General features: G+C 34.2%; 1 protein-coding gene across 1 annotated transcript in view; it reads right to left on the reverse strand.

Moving 5' to 3' along the window:
* Window positions 1-20,594, reverse strand: part of LOC105533577 (protein furry homolog-like) — a gene marked incomplete at its 3' end in the record, with an annotated part of 196,171 nt that overhangs the window by 14,746 nt on the left and 160,831 nt on the right. Inside the window, exons 8-15 of the mRNA XM_011972049.1 lie at window positions 14,823-14,902; window positions 14,056-14,136; window positions 11,493-11,661; window positions 10,805-10,897; window positions 8,356-8,454; window positions 7,080-7,181; window positions 922-1,025; window positions 615-723 (exon numbers count right to left, since the gene is read on the reverse strand). Of these exons, the coding sequence (XP_011827439.1) occupies window positions 615-723; window positions 922-1,025; window positions 7,080-7,181; window positions 8,356-8,454; window positions 10,805-10,897; window positions 11,493-11,661; window positions 14,056-14,136; window positions 14,823-14,902 (837 nt within the window). The remainder of the gene's footprint in view (window positions 1-614; window positions 724-921; window positions 1,026-7,079; window positions 7,182-8,355; window positions 8,455-10,804; window positions 10,898-11,492; window positions 11,662-14,055; window positions 14,137-14,822; window positions 14,903-20,594) is intronic.

Here is a 20,594-nt window from a genome sequence, read left to right on the forward strand (position 1 = left end):
CAATAGCAAAGACTTGGAATCAACCCAAATGTCCATCAGTGACAGACTGGATTAAGAAAATGTGGCACATATATACCATGGAATACTATGCAGCCATAAAAAAGGATGAGTTTGTGTCCTTTGTAGGGACATGGGTGCAGCTGGAAACTATCATTCTCAGCAAACTTTCACAAGAACAGAAAACCAAACACCGCATGCTCTCACTCATAGGTGGGAACTGAACAATGAGATCACTTAGACATGGGAAGGGGAACATCACACACCAGGGCCTATTATGGGGAGGGGGGGAGGGGGGAGGGATTGCACTGGGAGTTATAACTGATGTAAATGACGAGTTGGTGGGTGCGGCACACCAACATGGCACATGTATACATAACAAACCTGCACGTTGTGCACATGTACCCTAGAACTTAAAGGATAATAATAAAAGAAAAAAAAAAAGTGCTTCCACCGGTGGGTTTTCTTTCTATCTACAAGTGTGTAGATTAATGAAATAAACTTATTCAATGTTGTGTTATGTTTTTATATGCATAAAAAATTTCAAAGCTCCAAGTGATTACAATAGATTACTCTAACAATTTACATACATACATACTATGAGGTGAAGCACTCACCTGAGCAATGAACTGAATAATCTTCACAAATATGTTGAGAGGTGTGTCACGAGGAACCACACTTCGTGAGCCTTTTGGAAAAAGTGCTGACACTATGCTCATAAGACGACTACAGGGAAAAAGATCTAGTCATAATGAGATCACGACATCAACAGCATATTAGGAAAAAGTTCTTCCTATTCTTCATAATATATTGACAGAATTCATATTTCACCCACAAAGTATAATGTTTACTAAAATTTCCAATAGTGTGTTTTTTTAAAAACAAGAATTTATTTTTAATGCACTTTAAAGCAAAGATACTCACCTTTGAGTTACAGTGTTGCTTTCACATTTTATTCTAATTACATAAACCCACAATAATCTATACAAAGATTCCAGTGCAACTCGAGACATTTTAGGATCTTTATTCTGTTTGAAAACAAAAGAGAATAAAAATAAATTTATTAAAATATTTGCAGTCACTTAAGAGCAAACATATTCTCTGTCAACAACTAAAAGCCCATCTTTTTTATATTCAGTCTAAAATAGGTTTAAATACACAGGTACGTATTTGGCATAGGGTAAGTATATGGCTCGAAAGTAACCATAAATGTGGAAATTGAGTCCTTTCTTATACTTTCAAAAGAAAATACTAAAATTTTATTTACTAAATTTTACTTAGTAAATAAAATTATAGTAGTATTTCTAAGAATTCTAAAATTATACACACAAACTTACTTGATGATAAACGGTTCACACTCCAATACTGACATAACGACTGAAAAAGGATCATTCATTTTTGGCATAATTCATTTGTAGCCCATATACAGTTAAAATTCGGAACACCAAATGGTATTATAGTCATTTGCATTTACAAAATAATGCAGAATATTATGAAGTGTATATCCTTACGAGTGAATAGTGAGTTAAGAGCACGAACTCTAAAACTGGGAAAAACAGGGACTAAATCCAAGCTCCATCCTTGGGCATTGTTACATTATTCTGAGTCACAATTTCCTCATCTCTAAAATGGAGAAAATAGGGTACCTACCTCAGAGGTAAAGTTAGTATCTGTAAAACACTTGGAAGAGTACCTGGCATGTATTAAACGTTCATTGACTATTAAGTGTTATAATTTTTATTTAGAATGAGGACATTATTTAAATCATTATTATTTAGAATCAGACAGTCATTCCATTTCAATTACAATTTGATCAGCGAACTTTTTCTTCATTCTAGCTGTTGTAAGAAATAAAGTCCTCAAATGACCAATAAAGCAATGAGATTTAATTGTAAATTTTGAAATGTAGCTAATAATCTCCTTTTTTCACAGAGAAACTATACATCCATTGATTAGTTTTAGGATGTACTAATTGTTGTGAATTTACATTTTAGATTTTCACATCTATTTGGATAAAGATTTGACATAATTAAAAATGGAGAGTCAGTTACTGTGCTGATTAGACTTTCAGTATTAATCCCTCTCTCCACTGCCAGATCCATAATGATCCCAAATTTCAAATATACTCCCCCAGTAATTTCCAATTATGTTTGCTACTAATGTAACTAAAGTAACATATAATGTATACTACAAACATAACAACCAAGCATTCTGTAGTAATGTCTTTAAGAAAACATAATTTTCTTTTCTATCATTTAAATCTAAGATATCACATGTCAAAATAGTTCAGCCAGGAGTTAGGAAGGTAGAGATAAATGAATAGGCAGAGCATGAACGACTTTTAGGGCAGCGAAAATACGCTGCATGATACTATAATGGTAGATACATGTCATTATACATTTGTCCAAACCCATAGAATGTACAACGCACCAAGAGCAAACTCTAATGTAAGCTGTGGGCTTTGTGTGATAAAGATGTGTCAATGTATGTTTACCAGTTTTAACAAATGTATCACTCTGAAGGGGGATGCTGCTTATGGGGGAAGCTAGGTATGAGGGGGGTAGGGAAATTTACCCACAGGAAATCTCGGTACCCTCCTCTCAATTTTTCTGGGAACCTAAAACTGCTCTAAAAATATAAAGTCTTAAATAAGTCCCATTAGTTTTTAGGTACACATGAAATAACACTTTCATACTGTTAAACTGTAATTTCAAAATATTATTAAAAATAATACATTAAAAATATTTAAGTCTTATTCTACATAAAAACTGTTACCATATGAATGATTAAATATAAAAGTATTTGGATTATCTTAAGTGATGAGGTATCTGGCATGAAAAAACTTGATTTTCAAACAAAGCTGGCATTCACACAATGACAAAACAGCAAGGTGAGAAGTGATAAAAATCAATTATTATTTTTTCAGCTGCTACAATGCTGCTATATGTCTGAATAATAAAGTCATTCTAAATTTATCTGAGCTTTAAACAAAGATATTCAATCTAATTTGAATAATTATACAAATAAAAATCTAATGAACTTAATATAAAACAAAATTTTGGTATGTCAGTAATATATAGTCTTTGACCACCATCATTTTAATGTTTCTTCCTTTTTTTCTACTGTGAACTAAAAAAATGATTTGTTTAAAACCCAAACCAGTAAAGCCACACATGGTGGTGCAAGCCTGTAGTCTCAGCTTGAACCCAGGAGTTGGGAGTCTAGCCTGGGTTAGTAAGACTCTCTCTCTGAAAAAATTAAAACAAACAAACAAAAAAACAAAAAAAAACCCCAAATCAATAGGATAAAGTTTTAAAAATTAATTTGTCAATATTGTATTCCATTAACTTAAAGAGTATGCTTGGTTTGTAACTCAAAGGATAAATGCGTGAGGGGATGAATACCCATTCTCCATGATGTGCTTACTTCACATTGCATGCCTGTATCAAAACATCTCATGTATTCCATAAATATATATACCTACTATGTACCCACAAAAATTAAAAATAAAAACAACAACAAACTATATTCAAAATCTAAGCTACTATCCCTTAATTTCACTGGAAATTTTAAAAACATTTTCATTTATAACAGCTAGAAAATGTTTGTTAAATAGAATATTTTAAAATTAGGAATTTTGGTGAAGAATCAGCATTCAGTATCAGTTCTATTTCTTAAATTCAACTTCTTGGGGCTACACTGATATTAACCCCTCTGAAGAATGTTTCTGCTGTGTGCTACTCTTCTCTTAAAATACTAGAAGCAGGTTGGAATAAATACATTAGACATGCAATGCAACAATGGGAAAAGGAAAAACAAATGCCACGCTTAAAGGAAATAAAGCAGTATTTTACTTTGTAATGTTTACACAACTCACCTGGAGTGTTTCTATTTGTTTTCTGATACTGTTGTTAGATGGCATCTAAATAAAGCAATGTGAGACAGCAAACATAAACATGAGATGCAGCACATGCATGTTAGATGAAAATAAGCACAAAACAAGATAGCTCTTCACCAAGGTCTCTATTTAGAAGAAATTTGAAATGTCCAAGACAGTGGCCAAAAACACTAAGAAAAAAAAATTTCACGATTTGGGCATCATGTGAGATACACCTATAATATTCCAACTAAGAGAAAACAAAGTTTTAACTCCCTAATTTTTCTTAGAATTTTTCTTAAAGCACTGTATTTCAGTTCAAACAACTTTAAATTTTTAAATGAAAATAAGTATAGATTGTTGAAAAAAACTCCAAATTATTTTCCTATGATATCTACTCTTATTATTTACCTATCTCTCTTAATAATTCTCCAGAAACTTTAAATAATCACTTTTCACACAAGCACCTAAATTGATATAGATATGGGAATGGGAGACTACCAAATTCTGCTTGGGACAAAAATTAAAGATTTAACTTTTCAGTGAAAATAATGTTGACACTGTGTCACAAGCTATTTATGGGCATATAGGGATAAAGCTCATTTTTCATGGTCATCAACTTTAAAACCTGGTATGATAATTTTTTAAAACTGTGTAATATCATAAGGTGTCTTGAACTTCATCATATTTATTCTTATGATTCTAGAGAATAATGCCTTTTTAATATCCTCAAATTATTGTTAACATGTTTTCTTAAAATATTCAGTGCTTATATCCAACAACATTCCTTATACTACATTCAGAAGTAACATGGTGGACCAGAAGAGCAAGAGCTATGGAACTATGTGAATATGGACACAAATCCATGCTGGCTCCCGAAACATGGGTTACTTGTTTGTCTTCTTTCAGCCTCATGTACGGTAAAAATCAAATGAGATTCTGTACTTAGAGGATGCAGCATCCTAAAAAGTAATAAAAACCAGTCATAAGAAGTATTGGTCTAGGCTGGGCACAGTGGTTCACACCTGTAATCCCAGCACTTTGGGAGGCTGAGGCAGGGGGATAACTTGAGGTCAGGAGTTTGAGACCAGCCTGGCCAATATGGTGAAATCCTATCTCTACTAAAAATACAAAAATCAGCAGGGGGTGGTGGCAGACGCCTGTAATCCCAGCTACCCAGCAGGGTGAGGCAGGAGAATCAATTGAGTCCAGGAGGTGAAGGTTGCAGTGAGCCAAGATTATGCCACTGCACTACTGCCTGGGTGACAGCGTGAGACTTCATCTCAAAAAGGAAAAAAAAAAAAGGTATAGGTCTAATAAAAGGAAATTGTTTTAGGCTTTTAGTATCAAGAGATTAAATGGATCTCAAAATAATTTAGGTAACGCCTTTATCTTGGATCAATTTTCCCTATACATAAAATAAATAACTGTTACAACAGATAACTAGCATAGCTTTTCCTTCAAGGCTCAACTCCTTACCTCAACTACACAGAGCAGCCACATTATCTAAGACTTAATAAACATGAGCCAATTCATAAAATTTCTGCTGAATAGAGCCTTAATGTAAGTTAAGGGTTAATGGCCAAGACAATTATATTCAAATCCTCATGCTAAGTGGTTCTTATCTCCTTTAGCCTGGCAGATTGACATAGCCATTAATGAAAATGAACAATATGCCAGAAATATTTAACAGGAGGTAAGGGTTCAAAGAAAACAGAGCATTTAAATGAAAGCCTTAAGACAAAAAAAGTTAAGGTACTGTGAAGTATTGCAAATATGTTAGGTGAAACGTATATATATAAAAATTCCAACAAGCAACAGAAAAGTATGAACTGTCATGAAACAAAGCAGTCTTCCAGAAACATTTAAATGTGTATCTTAAAAATATTTTAATGAATGTATGAAAAATCATACTATTCAGAAAAATGATCAATTCTCTTTTAGTCCCTATATCTGTACAAATTACCAAAACTAAGAAGAGAAATAAGTATAATGTAATTAATTAAATAAAATTTATTTCCTGGTTGCATGACATAAAGAGTTTAATCAATTTGACTTGGCCCTGGAAATTTTCATAAATAGTCAAAGAAGGTATATAAATTCTCATCCAAACATGAGTAATATCAATGTTTATATAGAAGGAAAATAGACAAAAACATTTCTCAAAGTAGCATATATCCCATATACCTAAGAAACTGAGGCAGTTTTGAAAATGATACATAAAATCATGAAAAAGACGTACAGGATAACATCCAGTGGATCATTCCTGAAGTATGAAAGAAGAGCCAGTCCTATTTCTACAATAGCACAACAAGCTGCATAGCCAGAGACAAGTCACTTACTCTATCTGCCTTGGTTCCGTTATCTTCAAAGTATAAGGTTTTCAGTCTCAAATCTAACTTAGAGGAATGCCAGGAAATGGAATGTCATGTCTGCAATATTTCTATAACTTGCAAGCAAATACTCAAATAGGCTCATCTAAGTATATATCAAAAGAATATTCAAATCAAGCATTCACACGACATGCAGCTGAAGAATATTCCCACACTTTGTCAGAATTGTGTTCCTCCCCAGAGAAGAAAAGAGGATCCTGCCAGCAGAGCATCCTGGGAAGAAAATGATCCTTCTATCTCTCACAGTTTTGTTTTCAGGACTAAGAAAGGCTGAATATGGATGTGCCAAATAATGTTAGTGACAAGTACCCTTTCATTCAAGTCAGAATCATTTCAGGAGCTTTTACATCTGTGCGGATCCAGTACCAACTTTTAGATATGGCTGGGCATATTTAAATGTGAATTTACTGATATTATCAAAGCTTTTTCTCATATTGCTCAGACTTAAACCAACATTACTGATTTTCTCAAAAGATAAAATAAGTATCTAGAAGGTTTTGTGAGATTAATACTCTATAATTCTAACAGAATTAACAAATATTCCTAGATTTAAGATAAATATCACTAAAAAATGTACAATTTTGCATTCATTAGGACAAACTAAATTTTCAATCAAAAGTTTACTCATATCTATACACGATTCCCTACAGAAGAAATAAAGTATGTATAAGAAAAGGAATGTGGCAAAGTGTTACTATCCAAGTATACCAATAGTAACAAAAGTTTTATTATGCACTGTTTATAACCAATTTATTGCATAAACAAAATATACCAGTCAGTATTTACACATCAGAAGTGTGATTACATCTTACCTTTAAATGTGACAAACAGTTCTGTAGGAAAATATGCCAGTTATTTAAAAAAAATTGTTTCTGACTGACACATAAAAGGCAGGTAATTAGCGGATATAAAGCCTATAGGAGACAGGGAAAAGACAGAATTAACATTTTTCATCGAAAAGCACTGGACTTTTAAATTTTATATTTCATTTATTCTCATAAGCAAGGAAACAAATCTTTTAAGCAGTTTTCCAATTTGTAATAAGAAATATAATCTCATAGAATAATCTAACACAGAAAGATAAAGGGTAAATTTTCTATGAGGAAAATTCCTTGACTGAGCATACCTCTCTGAGTTAGAACATGCTATTAGTTCTCCCTCAACCCATTAGTCCCTCATCCATTTTGTGGTTATGACTAGTCCCTGGGATCAGATAAGAGACAGCATTAAAGGTTTAGCTTTCTGTTTGTCAAATATGTAACTTCCCGATGGCTACATTAAGTACTCTAAGCCTCACTTTCCAAACACATAAAGTGAAGGACAATAATCACAAATATTTTACAGGGTTGTGAAGCTTAAAGTAAGACAAAAAAAGTACAAAGTACTTAGTTCAATGCCTGGCACAATCCATGTTTACTATTACTGTATCTCTAGTTTAGATGGTCAAATATTTGACCAATTCTCCAAACCTTCTCCAAGCTACATAAAAGTTATGTGAAACAGACAGGTAGAAAAAAATGCCTTTACTCTCTGAATAGAAAAGATGTAAACAGACAGAAAACAGCTGCTAAAATCACTTTATGACAGTGGTCCCCTGAGGTTACAACATATTTTTACTGTACCTTCTCTGTGTTTAGATACACAAATATTATTCTGTTACAACTGCCCACAGTAATCAGTACAGTAACATGCTGTACAGGTTTGCAGCGTGGGAGCAATAGGCTATACCATATAACCTAGGTGTGTAGTAGGCTATACAATTTAGGTTTGTGTAAGTACATTCAACGATGTTTGCACAATGAAATAGCCTAACGACACATTTCTTAGAACATATTTCTATTATTAAGCAATGCATGACTACCTAGAAGGAAGTCTGAACAACTCAACAAACGCAGAGCTAGTAAAATTAAGAACAGAACATTTAAATAGAGCAATGCAAAAAATATGTATGTAAAACTTGCCCTTGTATTGCACTTCAGGGATTTTATAATTTCAGATTTTACCATTCTCTTTAATCTCCACTGAATTCATAAATCAATTATAAAAATCCCAATTAAATATGAAAAGGTTTGAAATGTTTCTTAATACCAATGAATGCTTCTTTCTTGAGCTCAGTTCAAAAGTAGTCTGATAAAGCATCTCCACAAAATTTTTCAAACAGGGAACATTCACTTCATTTTTAACAGTCTAGTAAAAAGATAATGCAAACAAAGAAAATGATTACAGACGTTAGATTAAACTATACAAAGATTACAAGTACTTTCTGTAAGGTTTGAAATTGGTTAATAATTCACTGAGACTCTCACTTAAGTATTACAATGTGCCAAGTGACCAAATGGTAAGTACGTAAGATAAACCTGGTCCCAGCCCTGAGTGCACAAAGTGGGAATACAAGCTAAGAGGACACAGTATAACAGGTCCACTGAGGGCAAATTCTCTGCGCTCCTGGAGCACTCAAAAGGGGCCCCTATGGAAAAACTCAACAAGGAAGTAACATCTAAGCTGCATCCAACAGCTCTTACCAGAAATACTGCTAAAGCCTCCCATTTAACCTTGCTGGCCTTATCTCCCACCCTCTGCCCATGTGCATGGGGACCCAGCTTTAGGAGCTTCCTTGCTGTTCCTAAAACGCATCAAAGCATTTCTTGCCTTAGGAAGTCTACGCTGGGGCCTGCTGCCCGAGAAGCTCCTCCCACAGACACAGGAAGTCTTACTGTCTCATTCCTTTAGTTTTTGCTCAATTGCTACCAACTCTTTCGAGGTGGTGGTCTTTCCTAATCATACTCTTTCTAAAATTTCAACTCCCTCACCCCTTTGGCAATCCTATGCCCCCTACCCTGTTTACATTTCTTCACATTACTCTCCACAATCTGACATACTACCTATTTTATACACTAGTTTATTTTCTATTCCTGCAATATACGGTACTAGGGAGTCTTTCCTATCATATTCATTGTTTTGTTCCTTTGTGCATAGATGAAGACCTGACAAACAGAATGCACTCAATACATAAATAAGTAAAGAAAGAGAAGCCAGCTAGAGAAAGAGGGGAGGGAGGTTACCAGAGAGGCATGAATGTTCCAGGCAGGAGCTGTATGTGCAGAGGCCTAGTATTATGGGTTGAATCATATCCCCCAAAATTCATGTTGAAGTCCTAACCCCACACACATCAGAAGGTGACTTCATTAGGAAATAGGTCATTGCAGATCACATTAATTAAGTTAGGATCGGGAAGACCCTAATCCACATAACTGGTGTCCTTTTAAAAAGGGGAAATTTGAACAGAGACATACACTCAAGGAGAATGCCATGTGACAATGAAGGCAGGGAGCAGAACCATACTTCTACAAGCCAAGAAACACAAAAGATTTTCAGTACACACGAGAGGCTAAGCAAGGGGCATTGAGCAGGTTCTTCCTCACAGCCCTTAGAAGGAACCAACCTGCTGGCACTTTGATTTCACACGCTAGCCTCCATAAATATGAGACAATATACATTTCTGTTGTTAAGCTATCCAGTTTGTAGTACTTTATTACGGCTGCCCTAGCAGGCTAATAAACCTGGACACAAAAGCAAATATGATATAAAAGAATCAGGCAACATGAAGATAATGGACCATTGTCAAGAGCCTCTCTTCCTACAACCTGCTCCTTTTGATGAACTGCCTTAAAAACTAAAACCTAATCTCAGCCATCTGGGAGAAAAAAAAAAAGGATGATCAAACAAAGGAGGAAGTGCAAATGATCATTTGGAAGGAATAAGCAGTAATTCAAACAACTTACAGGAAAAGAAATCAAAGTGCATATCTAATAAAAGACTAAAACTGACATGACTTATACATGATAGCCTGTTTTCTTTTTTATAAAATGAGCCCAATTCATATGGCTAAAAACTGGGTGGGAGGAAACGGGAGCTGTGTAACTCAAATAAACCACTTGCAAACCGTTAATTTATGAGTTTTGTGTGTCACCATATTTTAAAATCTTCAATGCAAAACAAGTTTAAAAAAAACATGTCAGTCACTCCCATTAATATTTTAAATTCTTAACTTTTAAAACAATTCTCTGTTCACCTTTTCTAAACATGCTTTAAAGGTAGGACCTGAATACTATAAACCAATTCATATAAGTCCATAGGTCCCAAGTCAGTGAATTCAATGTTTAAAATTGAAAGCCAAAACAGTTCAATTTTTCAATATGTAATACATTTCTTCATTTTTTGAGATTTTAACTAGAATAAAATCTGAACAAAACTAATGTAATTAATTTCCATTTCCAACCAAGATGGAGTGAAGGGAGCTGGATTTCCCCTACCATCTGAAACAACCAAAAAAACAAAATACATGAAATGATATCTAAAACACTGTATGATCAACAAAAGGAAGAGACCTCTGAGCAACAGGAAGCAAATGAGATGAGTCCTCCCATGGCTATAGCTTATTGTCATGTAAGTATTTTTAGGAAAAAAATGAAAGTATGAGGTTGATAAGGTTCTTGTATAACATACAAATTGTACGAAAATAAAAAAACATACTTACAGCAGCTACAGGGATAAGAATCTCCACAAATAAACCAGCAAGTGCATGTTTTATGTCTTTATCTTTCACTTCTAAGAAATACTGAGCACATTCCTTAAAGGGAAAGAGGGCATATACTTAGATTAACAAAAGAGGAAAGGTTAAAGAATTTGTAATATCACAATAATTTTGTGAACACTCTACCATTTTACCAAAAAACTAAGGTCAATGCATCTTCAAGTCAAAAAACAAAGTTTGCCAGGCGTGGTGGCTCAAACCTGTAATCCCAGCACTTTGGGAGGCTGAGGCGGGCAGATCACCTGAGGTCAGGAGTTTGAGACCAGCCTGGCCAGTGTGGTGAAATCCCGTCTCTATTTAAAAAAAAAAAAAATTAGCCAGGCCTGGTGGCAGGCGCCTGTAATCCCAACTACTTGGGAGGCTGAGGCAGGAGAATCGCTTCAATCAGGAAGGTGGAGGCTGCAGTAAGCCGAGATCATGCCACTGCACCCCAGCCTGAGTGACAGAGTGAGACTCTGTCTCAAGGAAAAACAAACAAAAAAAATAATTTACACTTATGACAACTTAACACATGGAATAAGAGACTAAAATTGATGCCATTCATTTACGTATATTTTGTTTCTTTTAAAAAGTCATGAAGAGCAAGAACTGTAGGCTTGTTCTATTTAGTGTCATTTAGAAGGTATATCACCTGCATAAATTGAAATGATGCTTCAAAATCTTCTACAGGATACATTTTTACTCGAAAAAATTTCATTCCCATTATTAAGCTGATGACACTTTGTACCACATGTGGGCTTTGTTCCTTTTGTCGCAGTTCTTTTAATTCTGTCACAAACTTCTTCCTTACAGCCTGAAACCTTTAATATAGATGGAGACATCATTTGATTTGAATTAAAAACACTAATTTCCACATGATATTTAAGGGTAAAAATCAAAAGGTATGCTACCTAAATATCATCTCCTTTCTCTACCTTCATTACAATTGCCAGAAAGGCACACAGAGGAAAATAAAAATTGCTACTATAAATTTGCTGTTCATTTATTTTAAAATTAAATTAAAAGTTTCTGAAGGAGAAATAATAGGATTTCGTTATTCCTATATTAACAATATACCACCATTACCATTTAATTAATAACCATAAAAAAAAATCAAAAAATCCACCCATAAAACATCACCATGTAAATCAGTGTCTCCAACTTTTAAGGCTCTTTTTATATAAAATCTGCAATTAGTTATATGGAGAGCATATTGAAGACTATAAAGTTTTTCACAGAGATAAGCCAATCAATCCTACAGTACTAATTATCACTTAAAATCAATACATCACTACACTGGCAAAAGGCTTTTGAAATGTGAGTATCATCCTGGATTCAAATCACAATTGTTAAAGCTAGTAAGCTTTTCTTAGCTTACATTTGAAAAGGACATCTAATAGTTTATTAATCAATAATACTTAATTATCCACCTCCCCCCTATATATTATGAAACAACTAAAGATTTTACTGATAATGTTACTTGGGGAAGCCAGTTTCTTAAAGTTAAAAAAACTTCAAAGCATGCTTTCCAATGGTCACTGACTACAGTGAGAACAACAACAACAACAACAAAAATTAACAAAATATGGATACATGATTGAAATATAACATCTATTTTGATTTTAATCTTGGAGACTATGATACCATTTTTCATGATTGTATTCTTTAGCACTTCATTAAGAAAATTTTTATAAAATGGATAAACTTTTTCCATTGAAATATTAGAATCTAAGGATTTTTTCCTTTTGTTAAACTACTTATAAAAATTATTAGTCACTACAAACCAAGAAAACACATACACCAAGATTCAAATACACCCCCAACCTTTATCTCCTTCTCTTCCCCACTCCCACTCAACCCCACCACCTGCCCCCTTAGGTGCTATCAGCCTAACTCAAAGTGGATCCTTTCACATTTTCTCCCATGCTTATTATACGCATGAGCAGAAAACACCTTAATATTGCTCTAAAGTGGCATTTCTCCTACCACTAGCCAGGTGAGGCTGAGTACCATTTCATACATTTATTTACTGGCTGTTTGGACTTACTATCCTTGCCATCTAGAGTTAACTTAGCCATGATAGAGTGTCTCCTGGATCCAACTTGCTAATATATTATTTAGAATTTCTGGTCTATATTCCTGAGATAGAAACTCAGTTTTGACAAAAATAAAAATAACATAAACAAACTGACATAAAGAGAAATACATCACTGCTCATATCTATGTTTTTGTGTCAATCTAATTACATGTGAGATATTAATATGATACTGTCGATGTCTAAATCATTTGAAATACTCAAACCATAAGATATTAAAAAATTATCATCTATCTCTAAATTACTTAAAATACTTAAACCATATTCTAAGTTCTATAGTATTGGCTATACAAGGGTTCCTAGTATATTAAAAAATTTAAAAATATGCTAAATAAAATATTTCACTTAATATTAAAATGCAAACTACTTAAACATTAATAATAATTTTACTTGCCTTCTTAGAATTTAGAAAGGTTGTTTGTTATATGATGATTTCAGGGCCAAAGACTCTTTAAAACACAACCAAGAAAATACCATTTGATACTTTTTTCCTTATAAATTTCCCAGTAGTAACAAAGGAAATCCAAAATCTTCCATAATTGTTACAGCAACCACAAGTTGCTAATGACAAATATATTTTACTGTTTACTAAAGTGATGGCTCAGTACAACTCAGTGTGTACAACTCCTAATGAATAACACTTTTAACTGAGTAATCTGGTATCTTTCATCTTTCCTTTTTGGTGTCTCTTTTACCAGTTCAAACTCTGTTTAGCATTAAAACAAATATGATTAGAAAACACTGCATTGCTATCTGAGGAATAAAAGTTCTCACCCGGAAAATAATTATTAGCTCTGTAAAGAGTCTCTAAAAAAAGCTTCTAACAGAATTGTTAAAAATAGGGAAAAAGATAGTGTCCTAACTATGGTTGGCAATTTCTGATTTGTTCGATTCAGACATTTATAGAAAACCCCAAATAAAATTAAAACAAGTGGTGAAATTGAGATATGACTATTAAAGAGTTTCTGAGAAACAGAGCAGTAAAGTAATAAAAGGTGGGGCTGACTTAGTGCTATGATGAAAATGGTGGATTTAGAACTATCAGTATCTACTGTATTCATTGGTAATGAAGCATTCTAAAATGCAAAGAAAATCTAAATGGGTGATTTATAAAACTTACTTTGATTGGGCAAGAACCCCTATTACCTCTGCATATAAATCCGCAATAATATGCACATTCCCAGTGTTGGTTCCTGAATATCTAAAATAATAAAAGAACAAACATAACATTTCATTAAATTTTTCTACAACCTCTCTTTCCTAATACATTTGAAAATTCATATCAGAGTGTTGCATAACTTTCTCTGAATATTCATTTATATGATAAAAGCAATACTAGTTGTATTCTACCTTCAATTTTACTTTACTATGATATTTAACCTTCTGGTTCTTACATATCCAATCTATAGTACTAAGAAATATTTTTACAAAATCTTTCTAATCAGCATTTTTTGTGGATTTAAAAGAGATGGGGGCTGGGTGCAGTGGCTCACACCTATAATCCCATCACTTTGGGAGGCCAAGCTGGGTGGATCGCTTGGAGCCCAGGAGTTCAAGTCCAGTCTGGGCAACATGGCAAAACTCTGTTTCTACAAAAAATACAAAAATTAGCTGAGTGTGGTGGCATGCACCTGTAGTCCCAGCTACTCAGGAGGCTGAGTTGGGAGCATCACTTGAGCCCAGGAGGTCAAGGCTGTAGTGAGCCATGATCTCATCTCTGCACTCCAGGCTGGATGAAAGTGAGACCTTGTCTCAAGAAAGAAGAAAAAAAAAAAGGAAGATAATAATTGCCTTGAACTCTCAAAACAAATCATCAATAAGAATTCAAATAGCTCAGACCTGGATTGCAAAAAAAAGGCAACAATCCCAAGTTAGTATTTTACTTACCCTTCCTTATGTTTAAAGTGCTTAAAAGCTAAGTTTAGAACTTCATGAACTAAGGGATCGGGTACAGGATGAACAGGAATCTAGAATTTAAAAACATTATCAAGTAAGTAAGAGTTAAATAAGTTACTGGTTTTTCATGAGTATTCTCATCAATTCAACTAATTAAATCAATAATCAATCTTACTTTTCATGGGATTATTACTAATCTGTCAATCTTTCTTCTGAGAATCTCATTTTCTCTAAGAATTTGGTTACTCATCAAATTTCACAAGTTCTAAATTTAAGAATACTAGCTTTATAATCACAAATCACTAAACTATGGACTATGCAGTGGGAAAAGCAATAGTTGTTACTGCTTAATAGTTACTGTCAGAAAGCTAAAGAGACACGTACACCTCCCTGTAACACTTACAGAAAAGCACCTTTGTAATGAGTCAGCCCTACATTTCATATAGCCCAATTTTGAACTATCATGAAAATGGCCACAAGGGACACTATCTTTTCTAACAATCTTAAACTATTTATAGACTTATTATTAAAAACCTGACATTTAAATATTCTCATTTCAACTCAAAAAAACTATATGCTAGTTCCTATTATGTAAAACAAATTTTAAAAATTTAAACCAGTAATAAAAGCCCTACTCCTCCAACACACATAATCACTATTAACAACTTCATGTACATCCTTCCAGACTTTTTCCTACACATCCTCACACACAGGCATGCGTGCATTCCTTAGTTTTACTTAACCGAATAATGTATCTTTCCATGTCAGTATTTAGAGCTCCTCCTTATACTTTCTAACAACCACATAATATTCAATATGTATATATCACAATTTGAGGAGCCCTCTATTAATGAACATTTCAATCCAGATTTTCAATATTCAAGTAGTACTACAATAAACATCTTGTGCATTTAACATTATATACTTGTAGAGTTCCATGGGAAAGACTCCGAAAGAAGGAACTGCTGGGTTAAAGAGTTTACAAGTCATTGCTAACACATATTCTAGTTCTACACAGTTCTACATATCCTTCAGTATACATGGTGCACTGGTTCCAGGACCCCCGTGATAGCAAAATCTGCAGATGTTCAAGTTCCTGATATAAAATGGTATAGTATTTGCATATAACCCTATGTACATCCTCCCATACACTTTAAATTATCTCTATCTAGATTACTTACAGTATGTAACCCTATGTAAATGTTACATAAATAGTTGTTATACTGTATTTTCCATTATTTGTTATTGTATTATTATTTTTATTTATATATATTGTTTTAATTTTTACTTTTTGTGGGTACCTACCAGGTGTATATATTTATGGGGCATTTTTATATTTTTGATCCAAGGTTGGCTGAATCCATGGATGTGGAACTTACAGAGATATGAAGGCCCTGACTATGTGGGTCTATTTTTGAGCTCTCCATTATGTTCTATCAATCAATTTGTATGTGTCTATGCCAAAACCACACCATCTTATTAATTACTAGAGTTTAATAATAAGTTCTCATATCTAGTAGTGCAGGTCCTCTCCTTACTTTTCTTCAGAGATGGCTTGGCTATTCTTGGCCATTATTCTTCCATATTCCATTTACAGTCACCTTTTCAAGTTCCATAAAAACTGTTAGGATTTTTATTAGAGCTGCAATGCATCTATAAAACAATTTGAAGTAACTATATTTGTGTATATTTACGTGAAATAACTTTTAGTATATTTTCTAATTTTCTGGTTTTGTGCTTTGACAGAGGTGCTTGATTTCACTAATCGTAAGGAGAATGAAAATCTGCAAGACATCATTTTATACCTATTTGATGGGAAAAAAAATTAAGTCTGAAAATACCAAATAGTAGAGATAACGTAAAAAAAGTGAGGTTTTGTATATATTGTTGCAAAGGAGCATGCAATCTAGTGAAGGAGATCAGGTATGTCACCCTACAATATATAATTTGGCATGCAGACTATTTTGAGCTAAAGGCAATTGAGAAAGAGCAGATCAGGAAAAGTTTCCTCTACAATCCTTACTAAATAACTATTACATTTCATTAGTTTTCTGCATATATTTACCTTCCCACAATTTTACTGTTTCTAGAAGCCCAAACCTTTTTCCTTTGTCTTATCACTACTCTACAACTTATCACTCTTTGTTAAAATGGTTTATATTCCAGTCTGTACCTGGATCTTTGAAAAAAAAAAAGTGTATTAATTTTTGGATCTTCACATATTTACTACGAGGCATCCATGTGCATTCGTAATAAACCTTTTGACCCTGGTAATCCTTCTCTTGTCAGGTTAGTTTGTAGGGCCCCAGGCACTAAATCTAAGAAGGTAGAGCAAAAAGTTTTTTCTTCCCCTATACAGTAGTACTTCTGTATCTACAGTTTTGCTTTCTGTGGCTTACCCAAGGTCAACCATGGTTTGAAAATACTGTGTGTGCGTGTGTGTGTGTGTGTGTGTGTGTGTATGTGTCACCACATGCATACACTTTTATTATAGTATATTGTTATAACTGTTCTATTTTATTATTAGTTATTGTTGTAAATCTTCTACTGTGCCTGGTTTATGATTTCAACTTTATTGTAAGTATGTATGTACACAAAGAAACATAATACAGGCTTAATATCCCCTATCTGAAATGCTTGGGACCAGAAGGGTTTTGGATTTCTGATTTTCTTAAATTTTGGAATATTTACATATACATAAGGAGCTATCTTGGGGATAAGACCCAAATCTAATCACAAAATATGTTTGTTTCATATACAACTTATACACATAGCTTGAAGGTTATTTTATAAAATATGTTAAATAATTTTGTTCATGAAACCAAGTTTTGACTGTGTTTGACTGCAACCCATCACATGAGGTGAGGTGTATAATTTTCCACTTGCAGTGTCATATTGGTGCTCAAAAAGTTTTGGATTTTGGGACATTTCAGATTAGGGATGCTCAACCTGTATATACAGGGTTTGATATTATCCATAATTTCAGGCACCAACTAGGAGTGCTGGAACATATCCCCTGAGAATAAAGGAAGACTACTATATTTGCTCCAGTTATGACTGAAGTTTAACAATGACGGCCAAAGACAACACTCAGCCATGCTATGTGTTCTTTATTGCCACTCTACTACCACCATCTACACTTTCTGTGTTTATAACACTTGTAGCAGTCTTACAAGATACAGGTATACCTCCTATTTAACAGATGAGGGAAATGAAGTTAAGAGGTTGCTGTGTACTTCTCTAGAATATACTATGTCCCTAGATCCTGATATATGAAAATGCATTTGAGGCTGGGCACAGTGGCTCACACCTGTAATCCCAGCATTCTGGGAGGTCGAGGTGGGTGGATCACCTGAGGTCAGGAGTTCGAGACCAGCCTGGCCAACATGGCGAAACCTCATCTCTACTAAAAAATATAAAAATTAGCCGTGTATGGTAGCACGTGCCTGTAATCACAGCTACTCAGAAGGCTGAGGCAGGAGAATCGTTTAAACCCAAGAGGTGGAGGTTGCAATGAGCCGAGACTGCACCACTGTACTCCTGCATGGGCGACAGAGAGTGACTCCATCCAAAAAAAAAAGAAAAAGAAAAAAGGCATTTGAATAAATAAAACAAATGAGCAAGAAAACTTCGGTCTTATCATATTACTGCCAGGAAAGAAAGAGAAACACAGAGAAGTAAAAGAAGAAATACATCTCATCTTTAATTTTAATTAAAAATACATAAGTTCTGCTGAGACAGAGTTCGAGGTGTGATAAAAAACACATAAGTTCTAAAAATTTTCCTTTAAGAATGAACATTATCAGAACACAGACATCCTGAAAGTCCCTATTTCTTCTCTTATTTTCAGTGTTACAAAAAAAAAAAAAAAAAAATTCTCAAACTGAATCTCCTAAGAAGAAAGAGAAAAGAATCTCATTTCAGCTCACAAAGAAAAAGTTCTACTTTCACGGAGTAGTATCTCCATCTTGAGTATCAAGAATTTCTAAGATCTTGTCACTGGTGTGATTTTAGACGCAGCTCTAATTCAACTTCAACATGCAAGAAAATCTAGTAGAAACTATAGTAACAGGCTGGGTGCGATGGCTCATGCCTGTAATCCCAGCACTTTGAGAGGCCGAGGCAGGCGGATCACCTGAGGTCAGGAGTTCGAGACCAGCCTGACCAATATGGTGAAACCCTATCTCTTCTAAAAATACAAAAATTAGCCAGGTGTAGTGGCGCGCACCCGTAATCTCAGCTACTCGGGAGGTTGAGGCAAGAGAACTGCTTGAATCAGGAAAGCGGAGGTTGCAGTGAGCCAAGATCACACCATTGCACTCCAGTCTGGGCGACAGAGTGAGACTCCATCTCAAAAAAGAAACAAAGAAAGAAAGAAACTATAACAACAAATACTCAGGTTTATTCTAAGGCTATTTCCACTACCACTGCCAAAAATTTAATGCTTTTATCACATTATGAACGTAAAGAACAAAAAAAAAGAGCTTAAGATAGTGGGAAGTTAGACTAGTCCATTCATTAGCTAAATGACCAATTCTCAGCACCAAGGAGTGTAAACAACATCACACATTAGCAGAATGACAAATCCCCTCCCATGTGTACCTTTGGGACTGCTCATCAATATCTAAAATGCTATTAAGTCTGAAAATGCAAACAATCTACTCTGTAGACATAGAAGATATCACCACCTTCTGACACTTCAAAATAGTATGAATAAAACCAAGAGCTTGAAAGGGCTCACAAACTAGGTTTCTCAACTTCTTGTTTGTTTGAAAGAATGAACATATGACTAAAATTCAATATGAAAAAGAGTATTGCTTCAAACTTTATAAATGTGATACTGCTGTTTAAACATGCTTTTATCATGGATCTAAGTCCTGTGGTACTAACATACTACTTTTAGTTCTAACATACTACTTTTAGTTAGGCACTACCCCAAATTTATTCTAATGACTTTTTTAGAAAAGTAAAATTAGTCCTCTATTATCTGGAATTAATTCTGTTTCCAAGGTGAATTCCACTACTTAATTTCATGATATTTACATTAGCTCTTTGTCTAACTTGTTACAATAAAAACTTTCATTCAATTTTATAAAATACTGGCCATTTCCACTATTCACAATAGCAAAGACTTGGAACCAATCCAAATGTCCATCAATGATAAACTGGAGAAAGAAAATGTGGCACATACACACCATGGAATACTCTGCAGCCGTAAAAAAAGGATGAGTTCATGTCCTTTGCACGGACATGGATAAAGCTGGAAAACATCATTCTCAGCAAACTAACACAAGAACAGAAAACCAAACACTGCATGTTCTCCCTCATAAATGGGAGTTGAACAATGAGAACACATGGACACAGGGAGCGGAACATCACACACTGGGGCCTGTTGGGGGGTCGGGGGCTAGGGGAGGGACAGTATTAGGAGAAATACCTAATGTAGATGACGGGTTGATGGGTGCAGCAAACCAACATGGCATGTGTATACCTATGTAACAAACCTGCATGTTCTGCACATGTACCCCAGAAATATTATTATTTTATTATAAATATAATAATATATTTAATAATATATTATTAAATATATTATTATATTTATAATAAAATAATAATATTTCTGGGGTACATGTGCAGAACATGCAGGTTTGTTACATAGGTATACACATGCCATGTTGGTTTGCTGCACCCATCAACCCGTCATCTACATTAGGTATTTCTCCTAATACTGTCCCTCCCCTAGCCCCCGACCCCCCAACAGGC

Source organism: Mandrillus leucophaeus, unplaced genomic scaffold, assembly GCF_000951045.1.
Source record: "Mandrillus leucophaeus isolate KB7577 unplaced genomic scaffold, Mleu.le_1.0 Scaffold1262, whole genome shotgun sequence".
Lineage (NCBI taxonomy): Eukaryota > Metazoa > Chordata > Mammalia > Primates > Cercopithecidae > Mandrillus > Mandrillus leucophaeus.